Source organism: Zosterops lateralis (assembly GCF_965231275.1).
Source record: "Zosterops lateralis genome assembly, chromosome: 2".
NCBI classification, from domain to species: domain Eukaryota; kingdom Metazoa; phylum Chordata; class Aves; order Passeriformes; family Zosteropidae; genus Zosterops; species Zosterops lateralis.
In genome coordinates, this window is record NC_139763.1 from 38,524,388 (window position 1) to 38,542,658 (window position 18,271).

At 42.6% G+C, this 18,271-nt stretch overlaps 2 protein-coding genes across 3 annotated transcripts; one reads left to right on the plus strand and one right to left on the minus strand.

The window, feature by feature from the left end:
* Positions 1–461: 461 nt before the first annotated feature.
* POGLUT2 (protein O-glucosyltransferase 2) lies at positions 462–9,500 on the plus strand (the record flags this gene model as incomplete). The annotated part of the gene is made up of 10 exons (XM_083882344.1): positions 462–637; positions 2,074–2,279; positions 2,682–2,887; positions 3,642–3,719; positions 5,805–5,977; positions 6,940–7,177; positions 7,754–7,963; positions 8,322–8,411; positions 8,930–9,034; positions 9,246–9,500. 10 exons carry the CDS (start codon positions 462–464, stop codon positions 9,261–9,263), a joined length of 1,500 nt encoding a protein of 499 aa, XP_083738470.1. The 3' UTR covers positions 9,264–9,500.
* A 1,740-nt stretch (positions 9,501–11,240) lies between these two features.
* TEX30 (testis expressed 30) lies at positions 11,241–16,539 on the minus strand. Of its 2 annotated transcripts, none has more exons than XM_083855199.1 (5): positions 16,473–16,539; positions 15,303–15,533; positions 13,828–13,879; positions 12,545–12,756; positions 11,241–11,614 (listed from the first exon to the last, which is right to left on the minus strand). In XM_083855199.1, exons 1-5 carry the CDS (start codon positions 16,488–16,490, stop codon positions 11,441–11,443), a joined length of 687 nt encoding a protein of 228 aa, XP_083711325.1. In that variant the 5' UTR covers positions 16,491–16,539; the 3' UTR covers positions 11,241–11,440. The 2 variants fall into 2 exon arrangements, with proteins under 2 accessions (XP_083711325.1, XP_083711326.1); XM_083855200.1 differs by lacking the exon at positions 16,473–16,539 and adding an exon at positions 16,377–16,398.
* Between the last annotated feature and the right edge of the window lie 1,732 nt (positions 16,540–18,271).

Sequence of the window (18,271 nt, forward strand, 5' to 3'; positions counted from 1 at the left end):
GCCTGGGAACACAGTGGTTTGGAATGTGCTCCTTCCAGAGAGAAGACTCCACGGCCCCCATGGGCAGCCTTTTCCAGGGCTTTGCCACCCTCAGCGCAAAGAAGCTCTTCACCTTCGGCTGCTCCGGGGAGGGTTTTGAAAACACGTCTTCCTGCTGTAAACTCCACTTCCCACCCTAATGTTTGGGAACGGAGTGAGGGGAGGCTGGCGGGCGGGGGGAAGAACTTCAGCTCATGGTACGGGTTAAAGAGCGGCTCAGAGACGTCCGGATGGTACGCCAGGCTGGTAGGCCAGAGCCAGCTGTCCCCGCGATATCCATGGCCGGCTCCCACAGCTCGGGGGCTCCTCCCCGCGATGCCGCGCCCCGCCCCTGGAGCGGCGCCGGGGGCGGGACTGCGGGCGGCGGGCCGAGGGCCGAGGGTCGGTGCCGGCGGCGTTGGTCCGTCGGGGCAGCGCTGCCGATGCGGGCGCTGTGGCCGCTGTGCCTGGCCCTGGGAGCCGCGGCGGCGGCGGGCGGGGCCGGGGGCGCGGGGCCGAGCGCCGAGCGCAGCGCCGTGTGGGGGCCCGGGCTCCGCGCCGCCGCCGCGCTCCCCGCCCGCTACTTCCATGTGCAGGCCGTGGACCAGCAAGGGATGAGGTGAGGGCGGCGGCGCTTTCCGGGGAGATTCTGGGCAGGGTCAAACCGAGAGGCTTGCCATTTGCTCGTAGAAAGAGCAGGCGAAACGCTCCCTACGTGACTCTTTCTGGATATCGCTTGGCAAGAGCTAATTGATCTTTTCAAGGGGTATCAAATAACGGCGCGAGGGGATGAGATAAGAGGATGAAAACGTTCAGCAGCAAAACATACATGTTAGTCAGTGGAAAAATTAATGATTTATTCTCCTTTGTCAAAACTTTAGCAGTGACTAATACATTTAATTTTGTCAGGCTCAGTCATCCTGCTTGTTTCCCCTGCTGGGAATGAAGGTATTTCTCGTACGTGCCGAGGCACAAGATCAGTGGAATCATTTAGGAATTACTCCATGGCCCAATAGATAAACTTCATAGGAATGAAATAGGATAAGGAGCAATGGCTATAAGCTAAAATAGAAGAAATTTCACCTGACCATGAGGAAGAACTTTCCCCTGAGGGTGGCAGGGGCTGGGACAGGCTGCCCAGGGAGGCTGTGGAGTCTCCCTCTCTGGAGACATGGCAAACCCCCTGGAGACATTCCTGTGTCACCTGCTGCAGGTCACTCTGCTTTGGCCGGGGGATTGGACTGGGTGATCTCTGGTGGATGATCTCTTTCCAACCTTCACAACTCTGTGATTCTGTGGTTTTCAGGGGATACTCATTGCTTTCCATTTATGTAGGAAAACTGGTCATACAACCGAGATAGGAGCTCAGAATGCTCCATCAAGGTCATCCAGGTCAGGTGCACCGTGACTTGTGTGAGGATGGAAGCTGCCAATTCAGCTTAACGTGGATAGTAAATCTGTCTTGTATTTAATTGAACTGGCAGCTCTTGAGTATGTCTGGACAAGTTTTAGGAAAGGTGGTGGGAGTAGCTGAACTAAGGAGTTACGGCCCAAGAGCCTGGTCACTGCCTGGAAGAAAGGTGGAAGGAAGTTGACAGCATTTTGATTGCACCAACTTTGTTAATACTTCATGATATCTGATAACTTCATGATCATTCCGATTATTTTATTTGGTTTTATGGAGATTTTTTTATGTTTGGTGTATGGTGAATTTTACCAAAATACCTCATTTACACATTGAATTATTTGATCCCCTTATGTTTTTCCCTGGTTTTTTCACCATATAAGCTACCATAATGATTAAGAAATTTAACTTTGTTCTTTACTTCCTGAAATAATACCTGGAAAATAAGGTAATCTGAAAACATTTTGCTTCTGAATGTAAAATAATAGACTTATTAACCTGTCAAAGTGAACATGAGGATGTGCTTGTAGAGGCCTAATATGGCTCAGAGAAGATTCACTGGAAATCTGTTGACTTGCAAATGAATGGACCAGACTAAGAAATCTGTTGTATGTTTCCTTTGTTTAAGCTCCCACTTATTCTCTGGGTAGGTTCACTTCATCACCAGGTGAAAATGCATTCCAGGTGAAGATCACTGCTCCTGAAGAACAGTTCACTCGTGTTGGTGTGCAAGTATTGGACAGGAAAGATGGTTCCTTCCTCGTCAGGTACAGGCTGTATGCGAGCTACAAAAGCCTGAGGATAGAAGTCAAAATTGGAGATAAGCATGTTGCAAAGTCTCCATATATCTTAAAAGGTAAGAGGCAGCACTACACACAGGTTTCCTGTCATGGCTCACGGAGTGTGTCCCAGAATGTCTTCTACTACAAGCATAGGATTCTTTGGGATCTCAGTACTTCTTTGAAGTATCAAATGCCATTGGAATTATATGCATCCTACACATAGTATTCAAAATAATAAAAGGAAGCAAATGCTGTGAAGCTGTTGCCTAATAAATGCAAGTAGAGGGCTCACACAGAAGCTGATGTAGGTTGACATGACTCCATTAGAGTTAAAAAAAAATTCAGACAAGTCCACTTAGAGTTGCTGAAGTTTTAGCCCTAAGCAGTGAATGTTCAGTGCCTGACCCTGTTCTGTGATCTCAACAGCTCAATATTGTGACTTATTAAAAACAAAATAATAATTGTGTTTCCAACAGGACCTATTTACCATGAAAACTGTGACTGCCCTCAGGAGGAAAGCAGTGCATGGCTGGAAGAGATGAACTGCCCTAAAACCATTTCACAGATTCAGAGAGACCTAGCAAATTTTCCTACTGTTGACCCAGATAAGATTGCAAAAGAAATTCCACAGAGGTTTGGACAAAGACAGAGTTTATGTCACTACACCATCAAAGACAATGAGGTATGGAATCTGGTTGAACTGAAGTCCACATGGGAATTTGGTGGCAAGCCATGTTAACTGGACAGTTTGTTTGTTCCCAGTTGTAAAAGCTTCTTGTAGTGTGTTAAGAACAAGACTTTGCTTGCTTTTCTGTCGTTGAATACTTTGCCGTTTGTGTATGAGCTCAGCAATATCTGTCCTACTTTGTAAGTGCTTTTTTGTCCACGTTACAACTGAAACACTGTGAAAGCAAATTACTTTCCAGGCAATCAATACGAGTACTGGGCACACACCCAAGTCTCCTAAATGCTAATTCAGTTTCCTGTTCTCTGGGCAATACTGCTGTGAGGTGTCATGATCATCTAATTTGAAGTGCATCAATAAATTACATCGTGCATAATTCTGAGGTAAAGAAATACCACTTCTAGCTGCACTGAGGATCAGAGCTACAATTGTTTTATAACAAAGCTGTACTCACTTCAGTGGAAGTTTAATGGAAATCAGAAGAATGGAACACCACAGAAATAGGAAACAGTTTCTGTTTCCATGAAACAGACCTCAAGCATCTACAAAAGCAAGCAAAACTTGTACATTTTTTTTTCATCACTTTTCTGTGTTTCTCTTTTCTGAGATTTCTATTACTTCCCAGCTGATTGATTAATCTATAGAGCCATATAATCTGTCTGACTGGTTACTATGCAGTTAAAAGAGCTCTTAACTGTGGCAGCCATTCTCTGAAACGAAATCACCCAGTAAAGCTTTGGTTTATTTTCAGGTTTATATAAAGACATATGGGGAACATGTTGGCTTTAGAATTTTCATGGATGCCATATTGCTTTCTTTGACAAGAAAAGTGAGTACATATGTACAGCCATTTATTCTGCATGTCCTGATTTATAGAAGCCTGGACTTAAATACACATCAGCATATTTGTTGTTGTTTCTGTTAAAATACTCTCGTTTGTTGATTCATTATGGAAAGGTCATGGATTTTCCTTGTTTGAAGCTGTCCTGTTCTAGAATGCCATCTGATTGAGTATCACAAAAGTTAATAGAATAAGCAGGCTTTTATAGGTGCGTTTGATAAGCCAAGACAGGGTGTGTTGGTTTGGGTTTGTTTTTTTTTTTTTTTTCCTGTAGAATAAGTAAATCATCCTGTAGCATCTAATAGAAAAATCTGTCTCTGTAGGTACATTGCCGCAAAAAGCTGAACACAAGTTAACATGTTAAAGAAATACCAAGTAACCTCTCCATTATCCTCAGGATCAGCTATGCTACTTTGCCTGCCTTTGGGTGTCATGCTTTAAGGATTTCTCAGTTGCTAACATTGCTGAGCTAACTGCACAGGAAAATGGGACAGATGACTAAATGTACAAATGAACATTAATTTAACTGGGGATTGTTTCATCTAGCACTGTCTACAGGAGGACATGATGTCTAAGGGAAGACATGAATGTAGGCTAAAGTCGTCTAAAGGATTGTTCTCTGGAAGATGGAAGTAGACTGTTCTTGGTGTCAGTAGTGTTGAAAAGAAATAATGGAGTTAAATTGCACGTAAGCACTTTAGACTAAAGGTTGAAAAAGGATTGCTAACTCCAGAACCAGAAACTGTTTACAGATCTAGAAAACACAGTTTGTCTCAGTCCCATTAAGTACCATTAAATAAGATTTTTTTATAGGATAGTATCACTGAGTTACAGTAGGTAGTTGATAGGAGAAGAAGATTTAAGCTGCTGAGTGATTCTGCTGCTGAGGATGTGTAGAAAATACCATTTGTAGGGTTTATACCCATTACAACCATTAGATGGCACCGTAGTAACGAAGTTTAGTGCTGAACATTAGACTGTAGCAAACACCCTTTGGAAGTAAAAGAGTATCTTCCACCGTTTAGAAGAGTGTTTGCTATTTGGCAAATTATTAATTCATTTTGCTTTGAAAGAGGCAACTGAGGGGGATGTATTGGAGATGTATTTTTCTTTTTTAATGAAATGAAGAGGGTGAACTGAGATAACGAGATTAGTCCTGCATTGACCTTATATGTGCCTTCAGGGTTCTGTAAAACACAGCCATATGTCATGTTTTGCCTTTTACTCTCCAAACTGAACTGTCCCACCAGTTTCAGTGTTTCCTTACAAGGCGGCTGGTCCTTTCTTTGGAAAACTACAAAGCTGCCATTCTTTGTACTTTTTCTTACTTCACTTGAAGATACCCAAACCACAACACAATGCTTAATATAGGGGTGCATCACAGTTTTATGAAGCAGCCAGACTATGCCCGCTGTCCTGCTTCCTGGCCATCAACAGTATTTTTCTTGCTTTTAGGCTGTGACAGTGATTTCAGGTATGGTTCCACACTACCAAATGTTTTAAATAAGTGATGATATTATGCTTAATTGATCAAAGCACTGACTAAGTGTGGTCTTCCCAACATGGATGTTTATTTCTGTTTATTCTCTTCTATTGTATTTAGGCATCCTGCAGACACAGAGTGAATCAGATCACTGATGTGACAGAAAACTGATTTACCAGCCAGCATCAATTTTTCATATAGTAACAAGGTGATCTAACTTACCTTGGAACTATACAATTCTGACTAGGTCCACTAGGTCCCAGTGCTAGCCTGATAAAAAGATTGTGTGGCCAATCATGTAAAGTAGCTATTATACTTTAGGTAGGAAACCATTCTCTAACAAGTGTGCTCCTATGCCATATGTGACTGTACAAATCTTTTTTCAAAAAAAATACTATTTTGTAGGCTTTACTCTGTGGTCTCAGTACTTCTAACAGGTTTCTAAATGTCAATGATTTATTACAGGTACCTTCAGTATATTAGACATATGGCTATTTTTCCTCTTAGTGAAGTTGTTTTCAAAATGCAAGATACCAGCAGAATACTGTTTTGTGTTAAACTGCATTTGTGCCTACTTTGCTTCTGTTTAGGTGAAAATGCCAGATGTAGAATTTTTTGTTAATTTGGGGGACTGGCCTTTGGAGAAAAGGAAGCCCCCACAGAACTTGCATCCAATCTTCTCATGGTGTGGGTCCAGTGAGTCAAAAGACATTGTCATGCCAACATATGACTTAACAGACTCAGTTTTGGAGACTATGGGACGGTAAGAAATGTCTTAAACTTTTCACAAAATTCACAGTGAATGATCTTCCATAGAGCATAGAGATCTGTGTCTTAACAGTTAATATACTGTTTTCATTTACCCATGGAGACACTGGCACTCTAGGTAGGCAGTGACTGTGTAATCAATATATTAACATTATACTTCATTGTTTCATTTCAAAAAATCTAAATTTATCTAAACATGGTTCAAATAACTGAAAATAGCACTTAAGATTGTTTCAAGACCAGACATTTGATTTGTTTGCTTTGTGTCTGCCACCATGAACTTGTTGGCAACTGGCCAGGTGTCTTTTTTGCCTGATTTTGTTAGAATCCTTTTTTTGTGTGCCTTTCAAATCCCAACATAACTATTGGGAATTCTTAAACTAGGAGTTAGCATCTCCCACTTTGAGTACTGACCATAACTAGCCTTGGCAACTGCTCTGTTCTGTCTTGAAGCACTACAAAGAGAGCTTGTTTCTAAGAAATCTTTGTAATCCATCTTGAACTTGTTTATCATTTCACTGCATTTAGCTCGGGTTCCTGTTTTTTTGTCAAGACTTTTTCTAAATTTGCTATCTCTTGCCCTCCCAGTTTATGTGTTTAATTTCTTAACATTTTTAAGGGCGTGCAGTATGTCTTATTAAGCAAGGTACACTACCTTGCATCATCTTCTCTGGCAACCATATCCACTTCTACCCATTTTTTTCCATGACAGCTGACAGGTATTGTTTCCACATGCCATGTTGTTGAGTGATGCTGTCATGCCACACACCTCTGAACTTAACATTCATTATCTGTTTCTGTTGCTGCAAATGACTGATACAGTAGCACATCGTGGTGTGCTCATGACTTGCCTTCATCTTTGCTCTCTGCCTATGGATACTGTGAACTCTTTTAAGAAACTGCACTTTAAAAAGGTTTCAGTAGGCTTCACTGTTAAATCACTTCTTTCTCCTGCAGAGTCAGCCTGGATATGATGTCAGTCCAAGCAAACACTGGCCCATCGTGGGAAGATAAGAACACCACAGCCTTCTGGAGAGGACGTGACAGCCGCAGAGAACGGCTTGAACTTGTAAAACTCAGCAGGAAATACCCAGAGATCATAGATGCTGCTTTCACAAACTTTTTTTTCTTTAAACATGACGAAAGCCTCTATGGCCCTATCGTTAAGCACATCTCATTTTTTGATTTTTTTAAGGTAAGTCAATAATTATTTTTCATACAACTCAGTTCTCACTGTTTCCCATTATCAAATAACTTAGTATGTAATATTGAAAATAAAGTGATTTTTAGTTTTTCAGGATACCACCAGTAACAAGCATGACTAGACATCCCTCTAGTGGGATTAACTGCTATGTAGGTCTTACCCTCAGGATAGTAATGTCTGATTTACAACTAAAGGTTCTGTAGAACCTCATGTAATCTCTGTAACTTCAAGTTCCTTTTTATTTCTTTTTCCTGATTCAGTGATCAGGCCTACTAACATAACTAACATAGTGGGAAAATCGGTGGATGAAGTGGCACATGTACCCTCACATCCGAGGATGAGCACCTAAGAATTCCTGGAGAACTTAATTGGTGAAGCTCTGTGTACCCTGCACTGTGATGAATTCCAAACTAGATAATAAAGGCTTCTTAGACATTGATGCTTGCCTAGCCAGTCCTACCTGTCTCAATATCGGCAAGTCAGTAACACCGGTGCCCTCAGAATACAACCCAGCCAAGCCACTGGGATCTTGTGGTTTTTAATAACTTCTGGTCCTTTTCTTTCCAGTATAAATATCAAATTAATATTGATGGCACAGTGGCAGCATACAGATTGCCTTATCTACTAGCAGGAAACAGTGTGGTGCTAAAGCAAGACTCTATCTACTATGAGCACTTTTATAACGAGCTGCAGCCATGGAAACATTACATCCCGTTTAAAAGTGACCTGAGTGATCTGCTAGAAAAACTACAGTGGGCAAAAGATCATGATGAAGAGGTAAAATATGCATTTAAGAGTATGCAGTAATGTTTCTAGAAGAGAACAAAAAAATAATTTCTTAAAAACAAAACAAAATTACTAGGACTTGAAATTTATTTTCATCAACTCTACAAAAAAGAAAAACACTTAAAATGCATAATATTGTCCTTAATTTGAAATCAAATTGAACTTCAGGAAAAAAAAAAAGGAGTATTTTCCTAACAATGTCTTAGCTTTTAAAAAAGAATGTTTTATTTGAGTTATCCTAAACTGTCAACATCATTTGTAACTCCACAACCAACAGTAGCACCCTGAAATAAATACTAGTTCTGGGAAATAAAAAAAAAATAAACCAAACTTTCATCTTCTTTGACAGGCAAAAAATATTGCAAAATCTGGACAAGAATTTGCAAGAAACAATCTCATGGGAGACCACATTTTTTGTTACTATTTCAAACTTTTCCAGGTCAGTATATTTTTAATGGCTACTGGCACAGAAATAGAAATCATACAGCAAGAATTTAGGGCAACAGAGCTGCTGGAAATTGGCCAGTCTGGTACTTGAAGCCACGAAGCAAGCAGCTGCAATTAAAATCTTCATTTGGTTTACAAACATTGCATTCAATTATATCCTATGAAACCCCTTAAGACTACACTGGCTCTTTGAGAGGCACTGGGATCCCATAAATCTTGATCTAATCTGCCAGAATATGTTGCCCACAATGATCAAAGAATTCCACATTAGACGCACACCCTGTGAACCACAGCTGAAAATATCTGTGCATTAGCACCGAGATACCAAACTCCAGGAGGCACCCGAAGGGGCTCCTGTCTACAGCTGTGTTCCCTCACCCTGTCTGTGACAGTCTGAAGGAACAGATTATGTAGCCCCAGACTTATTGCTGAGTTGGCACAGTATTGGCAACCAGATGTACAGCCTAAAAAACTTGTGACTTAATGATACCTTCCTTTTCTTAAAACTAGGAATATGCCAGCTTGCAAGTGAGTGAACCAAAAATCAGAGATGGGATGGAGAAGGTGCAGCAGCCTGATGATGACCTTTTCCCATGCACTTGCCACCGAAAAAAGGTACAGTACATGCAGAGTTAAATGTAAAGTGCTGAGTTCTCATTCGGCCCTGCTGAAGCAGGGCTGCTCAGTGCCCCACAGTATCAGTTATCAGGCCAGGCCATTAACACCTATCGAACTTAGAAACACTTCTTGATGTATTTGCAGGACTAGACAGTGAAAAATTAGGCTTCCAGTTAACTGAAACATGTTTCTTCCTTTTTGACTGCAGGCCAAAGATGAACTCTGACAGAAGTAAATATTTTTTTCAGTATTTACCTACATTTCAGACTGTCTTCTTAAAGAAAGAAGAAAAATCTGGATTGGTATGCCTGTGGATAATGTCAGTGGGTATTTTAAAGTTTACCATTTCATGATTAACATATGGAAGAAAACAAAGCACCCCCGATTTCCTTTTTATCATGCAGTGGTGGCAGAGCCTTATTCAAACACATTTTTATATGTTTTTTTTTCAAATAAAACCTATGTTTATATCAGTCATGTGTTCCTGTCCTGAGTTACCTTGGAAATGCAGATACTTTTTAAATATGATTGTTTATAATCTTTTCACAACATGAAATTGTTCTGCAAAAAAGGGCAGATGAGATTTGCTCATCTTCCCCCCTTTTCTGTCTGTCCATCTATCTATCCCATCCAAAGGCATCTTTTTTCAGACCATAACTTTGCCTCTCCTGAGAGAATCTCAGTAATGCTGTGGGGTTCATAATAAATCTTGTTAACCTGAAGGAAAACCAAGCTGTAAGCTTGGTTATACCAACAGGTTACTCACAGCCCATAATGAGAAAGGCTGCAGCTGCCAGTACACACAAAGTGTTTCATCTGCTCTCCAGTGTCAGAGCTCAGAGAGGGACCTGAGTTCCTCTTGTTAATGGGTAATGAGGTGCAGACCTGGCCTGCCTCTTTGGAGCCCTCTGGATAGAAGCCTGGTGTGACATGTCACAATGTGTCGGAGTCCAGGGCAGACCTCGGTAGAGAGGCCTGGGACCCGAGAAAGAGGGTCTGGGGTCTGTGCAGGGGTTTTGCCTGGCAGAGCCCAGGAAGACACAGTCTTTGATTTTGGTCCATGTGAAAAACTTCCAAGCAGAGAAGAATTACAAGTCACAAATGTGTAACAGACAGTAGTGTAGTTTATCACCATGTGGAAGATTTCGTAGTTTTGGATTTTTAGAATGTAGGTGCAAGGTGACAAGATGCTGGAATTAGGGTGGCACCCTGAGTCCTTCTTCTTCTCCCTTGGCATCCATCTTCTGCAGTGACGTGGGCACAAGGTAGTTTGATAGGATTGGGTCAAAGTAGAAATGACCCTTCTAGTATAGTTACTAGGTATTGGTATGGAATGGTAAATAATGGGTACGTAGTTATCTGTATAAAAGCAGTGACCTCCCATCACGGGAGGAGTCACATCATGTCCAAGCTGCTGTGAACATCTTGGCCAGACACACAGAAACTTGCAAGATAAGAATTAATGAACAACACAAGAAACCATGAAAACCAAGGCCTTGAGACTCCACATCATTTTCATGCTGGACTTAAAACCTTCAGAGGTCGGAGAGGGAGAAACACTCCCTCAAACCCACTCAAACCATCAGCCTTGAACTCTTGGGTCAGAAGAAAACCTAAAAACCCCAGAACAATGGATGCAGAACTGGTTCCTGCTCCAGAAGTTCCTCCATCACTAAACACAATTTGTCTATCAGTTTTTATTTATCAGAGGGCCCCGGTGATCAGTCCTTTACACAAAGGACATTGGTGAATGGGACTTCTCAAAACTGAACCGTGTTTTTTGCTCCTTATGCCCAGTTGTGCCTGCATTACCTCCTCCTTCTCCCCAGACAGGCAGAATCTGGCCCCATAAGGTGGCAGACACTCCAAACAACCAGAGAGATTCTTCTCCCTGCCTCACTGGTCTGGAAGCATCTGGGAAGGCCAGGATACAGCACCAAGGCAAAGTAATACACCAGGCTAACCAGCCTCAGGGGCTGTGCTGGGAGAACCCCACAAATCAGTAGGTTTTAACTGCAAGTGAGTACAGCATCAGTAATATACTCAGAAATTGAAGAACCTTAAAGATAAGCTGTCCAAGTAGATTTTTTCCAGTATATTACTTCAAATATTAGTCCAAAGCATTACTTAATCCTCTGCATTCCCAAGTGTTGTGTTTGGTTATTTGCATAGAAACACAGAGAACAAGGGTAACTTGCTTAACAAAACATATATTTTCTGTCCTCCAAGTAGTTCTTTATTGTTTGGTATATTTTTTTCGTTCATACAAAGCTTTATTTGCATTTGCACTTAAGACCTCTGAAAAGATCAGTTTTTTTAAAAATATGCCTCTAAAATATAACAAACCCCTCATTTGCCACATGTAGAAAAAACTAAATTAAGATACTGCTTGAACACTGCAAATTATTTGTGCTGCAGTTGAACATTCTCTCTAAGCCAAGAAAAAACTTGTGCATTTATTTCTTCCATGACATCGTTTGTTGTTCGTCCTTTGACTGCCATCCCATGGTTTGCTTTATCAATCCAATGGATTTTTTTAGGGGCTTTCATTTTGCTCACCACACCTTCTAGCAATTTCTGTGGAGAAAATAGGAAGGCAAAGATTAAAGAATCGGCTGCTACAAACTCTGAAACACCTAGATGTCCCTTGCTTTGCCTGTGTAAGGCAAAATAGGCAGCTCCTAAAAGTCAAATGGATCTGTGTGCACATGAAAAACACCTTGATGGGAAATGGGATGTATTCTCTATTCAGGAAATAAATACTGGGATTTGCTCAAAGCTTCCCCCTCACTCAAACAGAGAATAGCAGAAAATTAGAACTTAAAAGGAATCCATTTTTACTGTCAGAGGGTAGTGCTGGCAATAAAATGATAGAATTGAAGTCAGACTTTTCTGCAGAGGCCGAGTTGCAATGTAATTCCTTAGGGAATTGAAGCTTTGACACTGTTGAAATTTCTCAGCAAACAGATCAAAGAACCAGCTCACGAAGTTCAAAGATTTCCCCATTAAGAGGGCACTCCAAGGATCTGCTGGGCATTAGCCACATATTTTGGCCACAATATCACTTTCCACCACGGAAGCCTGACTTGGGGGTAGAACTGCTTTGCTAGAAGTATTTGCCATGAAAATGTGACCAGTGTGAAATTGGTGACATGGCGCAGGTTTTGTAACTTGAAATGGTTAAAACAAAATAAAAATAACTCCCTCCTTCCATAGGCCCCTTTTAATTTGTACAATCCTACCAACACCATTAAAATCAGTAGTATTTCAGTGGCCCAAAGATGAGCTTGCTAAAGTGGAAGATGAAGCATGAGCCATTAAATTTTAAGCAGCAAAAGAAAGCACTGCCAGGCTTCCTTGTGTCTGATCAAGTTGTCTGCCCAAGGCTTTCTTCAGAAGACACCTATTTAGGGAAGGCTGTTAATCATGTGAAATACAGACATCACTGAGGCTCACTGCTTCTCCTCCACATTGCCCTTTCATAGCAGGATTTATAGGGGTACTCACTTTTTCACACATCTCATCTGCTGATCCTGAGACAAATAGCACTGGACAGCTGATCAGTAATAAATCCTCATCCCGGAGCTTGGACTGCAGTTTTGGCCGATGCAATGGGTAAGACAAACACACAAGTCCTTGAATGAAACCATCATCATCATCCTCATCCTGGCTCAGCTGACGTATCACAGAGGCAGCAGCTCGTGAGCCCATGGAACGGCCTTTCTCCCATGCAGAAATACAGGAAAAAAAGTACTGTCTGCTCACCTCATCCACATTCTGATTTAGTAACTCCCAAAACCAAGCCAACCCAGTGTATTTCAATGGTACAAAATCCTAGGGATGTTCTACTCCATGAAAAATATTAACTCTTAATTTCAACATTTTCTGCTAAGATATTTGTCTAGTAGTAATATTTACATCCCTGTTTAAAAAAGAAGGGGAAAAGAAAGAAAATATAAAGGGATAGGGATCCCTTGTAATACTGGAAGGAACAAAAGCCCATCCTGGGGCCAAGGGAAGAGAGGGATTGATCCTATGCTCCAGAGCCTGGAAATTTGAGATTGCCATGGTATTATCCTGTATCGTTACTTTCATGCAACCTCAATTTGCTCAAATTCAAAACAAAATCCTGTGCTTGATTTCACTTTCCTCACAAAAAAAAAAAAAAAAATCAAGTCTTTATGCACACCTTGAACTTCAGCCTAAAAGTAGAAGGGAGGGGAAAAAAGTGTGAAGTTGTAACATGAAGCCAGACAGTAACAGCAAGGGAACATCAAAGTATCTCCTCAAAGAAGAGGCAGATGAGCTGACAATGCACTGTAACTGAGCGTTACAAGTGGCTGATTCTTACAGCAGCACAGATTTGGTTTCACTTAAAGAGAAAACTTAGAATTTCCCCTATCAAGACATTCCTAATCACCCCATCTATTTCCCTTTTCATATAACATAGCTGACTTTTTTTATCTACCATTAGGTTTTAATTACCAAAATCTGTTCTGGGAAAACTGTTTCCATGTATCAGTAAGCAGAATTCTGCAAGAGTTATAAAGTGCACATGGATAATCAAAAAACTCATGCCCTCTAATTTCTCAGTGACAAGGAAGTTTTCTCCCTAAGTACCTGGAAAACACAATCTATTGCTCTTTCTTTCCTCCTCTGTAGTAAGATCTATGGTATCCTAAGGAGGGCTCATTCACTTCTCACCAAAGTGGGACAGATTTAGAATACTTACTGATTGCTGTTATTAGAGACAGTATAAGAGAGAAAATTATTGATAATAAAAACAATACCTGCAAGGAAAACACCAGAAAGTTTATAATCATCAGAAAGTTTTAAGTATTCCTAAAGAAATAAGAGAAAGAGAAGCATTTCAATTCAGAATTAAGACAGCTGGGAATCTCTTCTGTTTGTTGCTACTACACAGACAATGGGAAGGTCTTTCAGCACTGCAGATTAAACAAAGAACAGATATAGACAAGGTGCTCTCTTGGGTTTTATCACACAAATGGTTTCATAACATTTTGTAGCAACAACATAAACATAATTAATTTCACATTAGCTCTCATTAAGTCTAAAATATCAGATGCCCTATCAATTACCAAAACATAAGTGATTACTTATGTATCAACTCAGTTACAGTAACAGACCCCATGCACACTCTTGGCCCATCAAAAGGCAAAGCAGGAAAATGCCCTTCATTGAGCTTATGTGTTTCCAATCACAAGTTTGTGACACAATCAGTTCAGCTCAACAGAAAAGATAAAATTCAGCAACATATTTTCAGGTTTTAGGAGATAACTAATCAGATGCTATCTTAGCAGATGCCTTAAAATTACCTTTACATAGCAGTGTATTAAAATAAACACATTAACAACATTATACTTCTTCCAAAAAGAATGGAGATCTACAGCAAAGTCTGACTTCAAATTAATGCACATATAATCACAATTACATCATACAAAACTCCTTTAGAACTGTACTTGTTCCTCCATAAAAATGCCTCATGCTCAATGCAAAGTGCTTCCTATGCCCCACTAAAAGTCCCTAGATAATCAGGAAAAAAATTCCACTCCTTCCCCCATGCTCCAGATCTGGAGGATAAGCTGATACTCTTGCAACAAAAGGCTGCTTATTTTAGCAAAACTTAGGTACCTAAGGACATCTTTAATAAGATAGCAGCAGAAACAGATAAACACATGCAGATAACACTTTTAACTGATTTTGGAATCAAAGATTACTTTGGTTCTAAGGCTGTCATATGCTAATTCTAACCTCTATTGCTTCAAATCCTGCTGTGGCCCAGTCCCTGACTCCCCCAAAAGCCTCTTTCTCCCACCTGAGAACCCTCTAAGGCCCAGCACAATTCTCAGATCAACTTCCTCTCAGAACTGCTTCCAAAGCTGTCTCTTTTCATCTCCCTCCCCTCACCAAGCCCTTCTAGATCACCCAACTCATTTCCATCCTAAATTCTTCCATTTTTTTCAAGCTGTATGTTTTCCCATGAAACACCCTTGTGTTTTGTCAAGCTTTTCTTTCTCCCTGAACTCAAACCCGCACACTTGTGGCAGCTGTTCCAGCTGTTGCCCATCTAAGAACTGCTTCCACTGTTTCTGTTCACACACAGGGCTCCATTTACCTCAACACTGGTTTTAATTTTCCCACTGTTCTGTTGCCTGACTAATCTCTGGCTGTAATTTAAGAAACCTGCAAGACAATACCCATGGATCTAAGCTCTGGTCTACGAATTTGGTGACCCACTCCTTACCACAACTGCTTTGAAAGCCTTAGTCCTGTAGGCAACATTAAGGCCTTTACAAGTAAACCTCAGGCACAGAACTCCATGGGATGCAAGATAGGCTGCCAAGGACACTAAGTGAGGGAAATTCATGTCTCCTCCAGCTCCATGAGTAAGAACCACTCCATATGTTGGCTTCTTCTCTGGGACAGAAAAGATAGCATCAAGGTATTTGTCCCCAAAAGGTATTTTCACTTTAACCTAGAAATGAAACAAAACCCAGTATTATTGGAAAAAAAAAAAAAGAGGTGTTCCCAGTCTACACATCTACACATTATTATGAAGAAGAATCAGACAATTAAGAAGTAAACCAAAATTGCAAGCCTTGTTTTATTTCCTCTGTTTAAGAGTACTAAATGAGTAACTGCACCTCTGGTTCAAAGATTTTCCATACAATAATGGGCAAGTCACGACTCCACACTTATGTTGTGCATTAGAAAATGAAGCATAAACTGATATGATTCTGACCCTTTCTATGTCTAGCTTTCCCAGACCTAACTAGCTGCCTAAACCCTAGGAATATGACACTAGGACACAGCCTAGCAAACATCTTGAAAACACACAGTGGTAACCGCTGAGTGAGGCAGCAGCCTGCACAGAGGCAAGGACTGAACCTTCCCAGGGACAGGACGCAGCACACGTTCAGCCGAAGTTCCGGGAGGACACAGGGCCTCCATCAGCACACACGGCCGGAGGAGCCGATCCAGACACAAGACCTGCTCGTGTTCTGCGGAATGAACGGGGACGGGGCGGCACAAGTGCCCCTGTGGCGGCTTCAGAGAGCAAAAAGGACACCCCGGGGCCGGGATGAAGCTCGGCTTTATCCACTGCAGTGTCCCGAAGGCGCTCCCTGGCAGCGCTCCGCGGAGGCGCCGCACAGGCCGAGCGAGGTGCCGCCCCCAGAGCCCCCGGAGGAGGCGGCAGATGCCGCCCAGGGGCGGGCGGGGGACACGCGGGACAGCCCGAGGCCCGCACACGGAGCTGCCGCCGCCCGCCAGCCATGGATACACCTCTCCTGGGATGGCACAGCGGCAGCGCACCCACCCCGCCCCCCTGGCCCAGCTCCAGGGCCTCCTCAGAGGGGAAGGGCAGCTGTCACGGGCCGCGGGAACGCACGCAGCCCATGGGCCGCGGCCATACCTCCGCCTGCCTGCTCATCCCGGCCGTGACGTCACGTGAGTGACAGCCCCCTGCACCAGTCCCGTCCCGCTGCCCGGCTGTCGCGGCTCTGATTGGTCGGTGCTAGCGTGACTCCGCCCCCCGAGGTGGGGAGAGGGAGAGGCCTGCGCGAGGCCCGGGGGCGGTGAAGGGAGGTGGGTTGGGCCGTGGTAAAAACGTCCATAAATAAATAAAGCCCCACATAAATTGTTTTTATTCACCCGTGTGTACAAAAGCTCCACGGTCCGCTAGGTGGTAATTCAGTACAAATAAAGCCAATTGCTTGGAAAGTTAGGTTCATATTGACTTCAAGGAGTACCGATAAGATGATTAATGATGAGTTACAGAATTACAGAATCATTTGGGTTGGAAACGACCCCTGAGGCCATCGAGTCCAAACTATGACTGAACACCACCATGTCCCCAAGACCGTGGCAGTGAGTGCCGCATCCAGTCATTTCCTGAGCACCTTCTCGGGGTGGTGACTCCCCCCGCCCTGCCCGGGCAGTGCACTGCCATGCACAGAAACCCTTTCCATGGAGAAATTGCTCCTGATGTCCAGCCTGAACCTCCCCTGGCACTGCTTGAGCCCATTTGCTCTTGTCCTGTTGCTGGGAGAAGAGACCACCCCCCAGCTGGCTGCAGCCTCCCTTCAGGTGGTTGTGGAGGGACAAGGTCACCCTGAGCCCCCTTTGCTCCCCTCCATCTCCCTCAGCTGCTCCTCATGAGACACCTGCTCCAGACCCTTCACCAGCTCTGTCGGCGTTTGCTGGACTTGCTCAAGCGCCTCAGTGTCTGAGTGGAAGTGAGGAGCCCAGAATGGGACATGGGATTCAGGGTGTGGGCTCAACAGTGCCAAGTACAGAGGGAAAGGTTGGATGTCCAGAGTGACATCAGGCAATTTTTTTTGGCAGCTGTCAGCACACTCGATCTATCTGACATTGACAAGCAGGGGAGAAACAGTCAGTGGCTGGTTTTCTAGGTGCCAGCACACATCTGTCCCCTGGGCTGTGCTCTGATGTAAGTAAATAACTTACTGTGTTCAAAATGCAGCCTTAAACTGATGGAAGACAGCACCAACAATATACAAGAGTGCTTGCAATATTTGTATATTGAGAATTTCACAGGCCAAAAAAAATTCCAAAATCCTCTGTTGCAAGGTATTTAGCCAGAGCACACATTTCCTTCCACTATCAGTGTATAAAACTCGTTCATATCAATTAAGGTGCCCTATTACTTAGCTGATTGAAGATGTCATTACCAAGCAGAACTTTGTTTTTCATATGTTCACCTGCTGGAAAATAAGCACACTCTGGCTAATGCTCTGAGTGTCAGACTGTCAGCCTGCCAGATGGACATTGTCAAACACTGGAATTGACTCTCTGAGAAGAGAACCTGGTAGGGTAGCTCAGGTTCTGAGTTGCTGTCTCCATCACCATCCTGCTGCCTTGCAGCCAATTCCCAGTCTAGGCATTATTGTAATAAATGTGAAAGATAGAAGTGGAGAACCTGAGAGATTTACGGAAGATTTATTTGTCTGGATTTCTACCTTGCCTAAAAGATGCCAAATTAAAGTGAGATGCAGAAGGGTTAAGCTGAGTGAAAGTCACTGGCACAGCCTGTGGCAATTGTGCACCTTCCACTGGGAGCTGAACCACAGACGGTGTCCAGGCAGCTGCTCCTGGAGCCATAGCTCACATCTGGGGAGTCCAGCAGACTAGGGAAATGTCAGATTAATTTATCTTGATTGGAGATCACATTATTCTAGTTAGTAGTTCCCA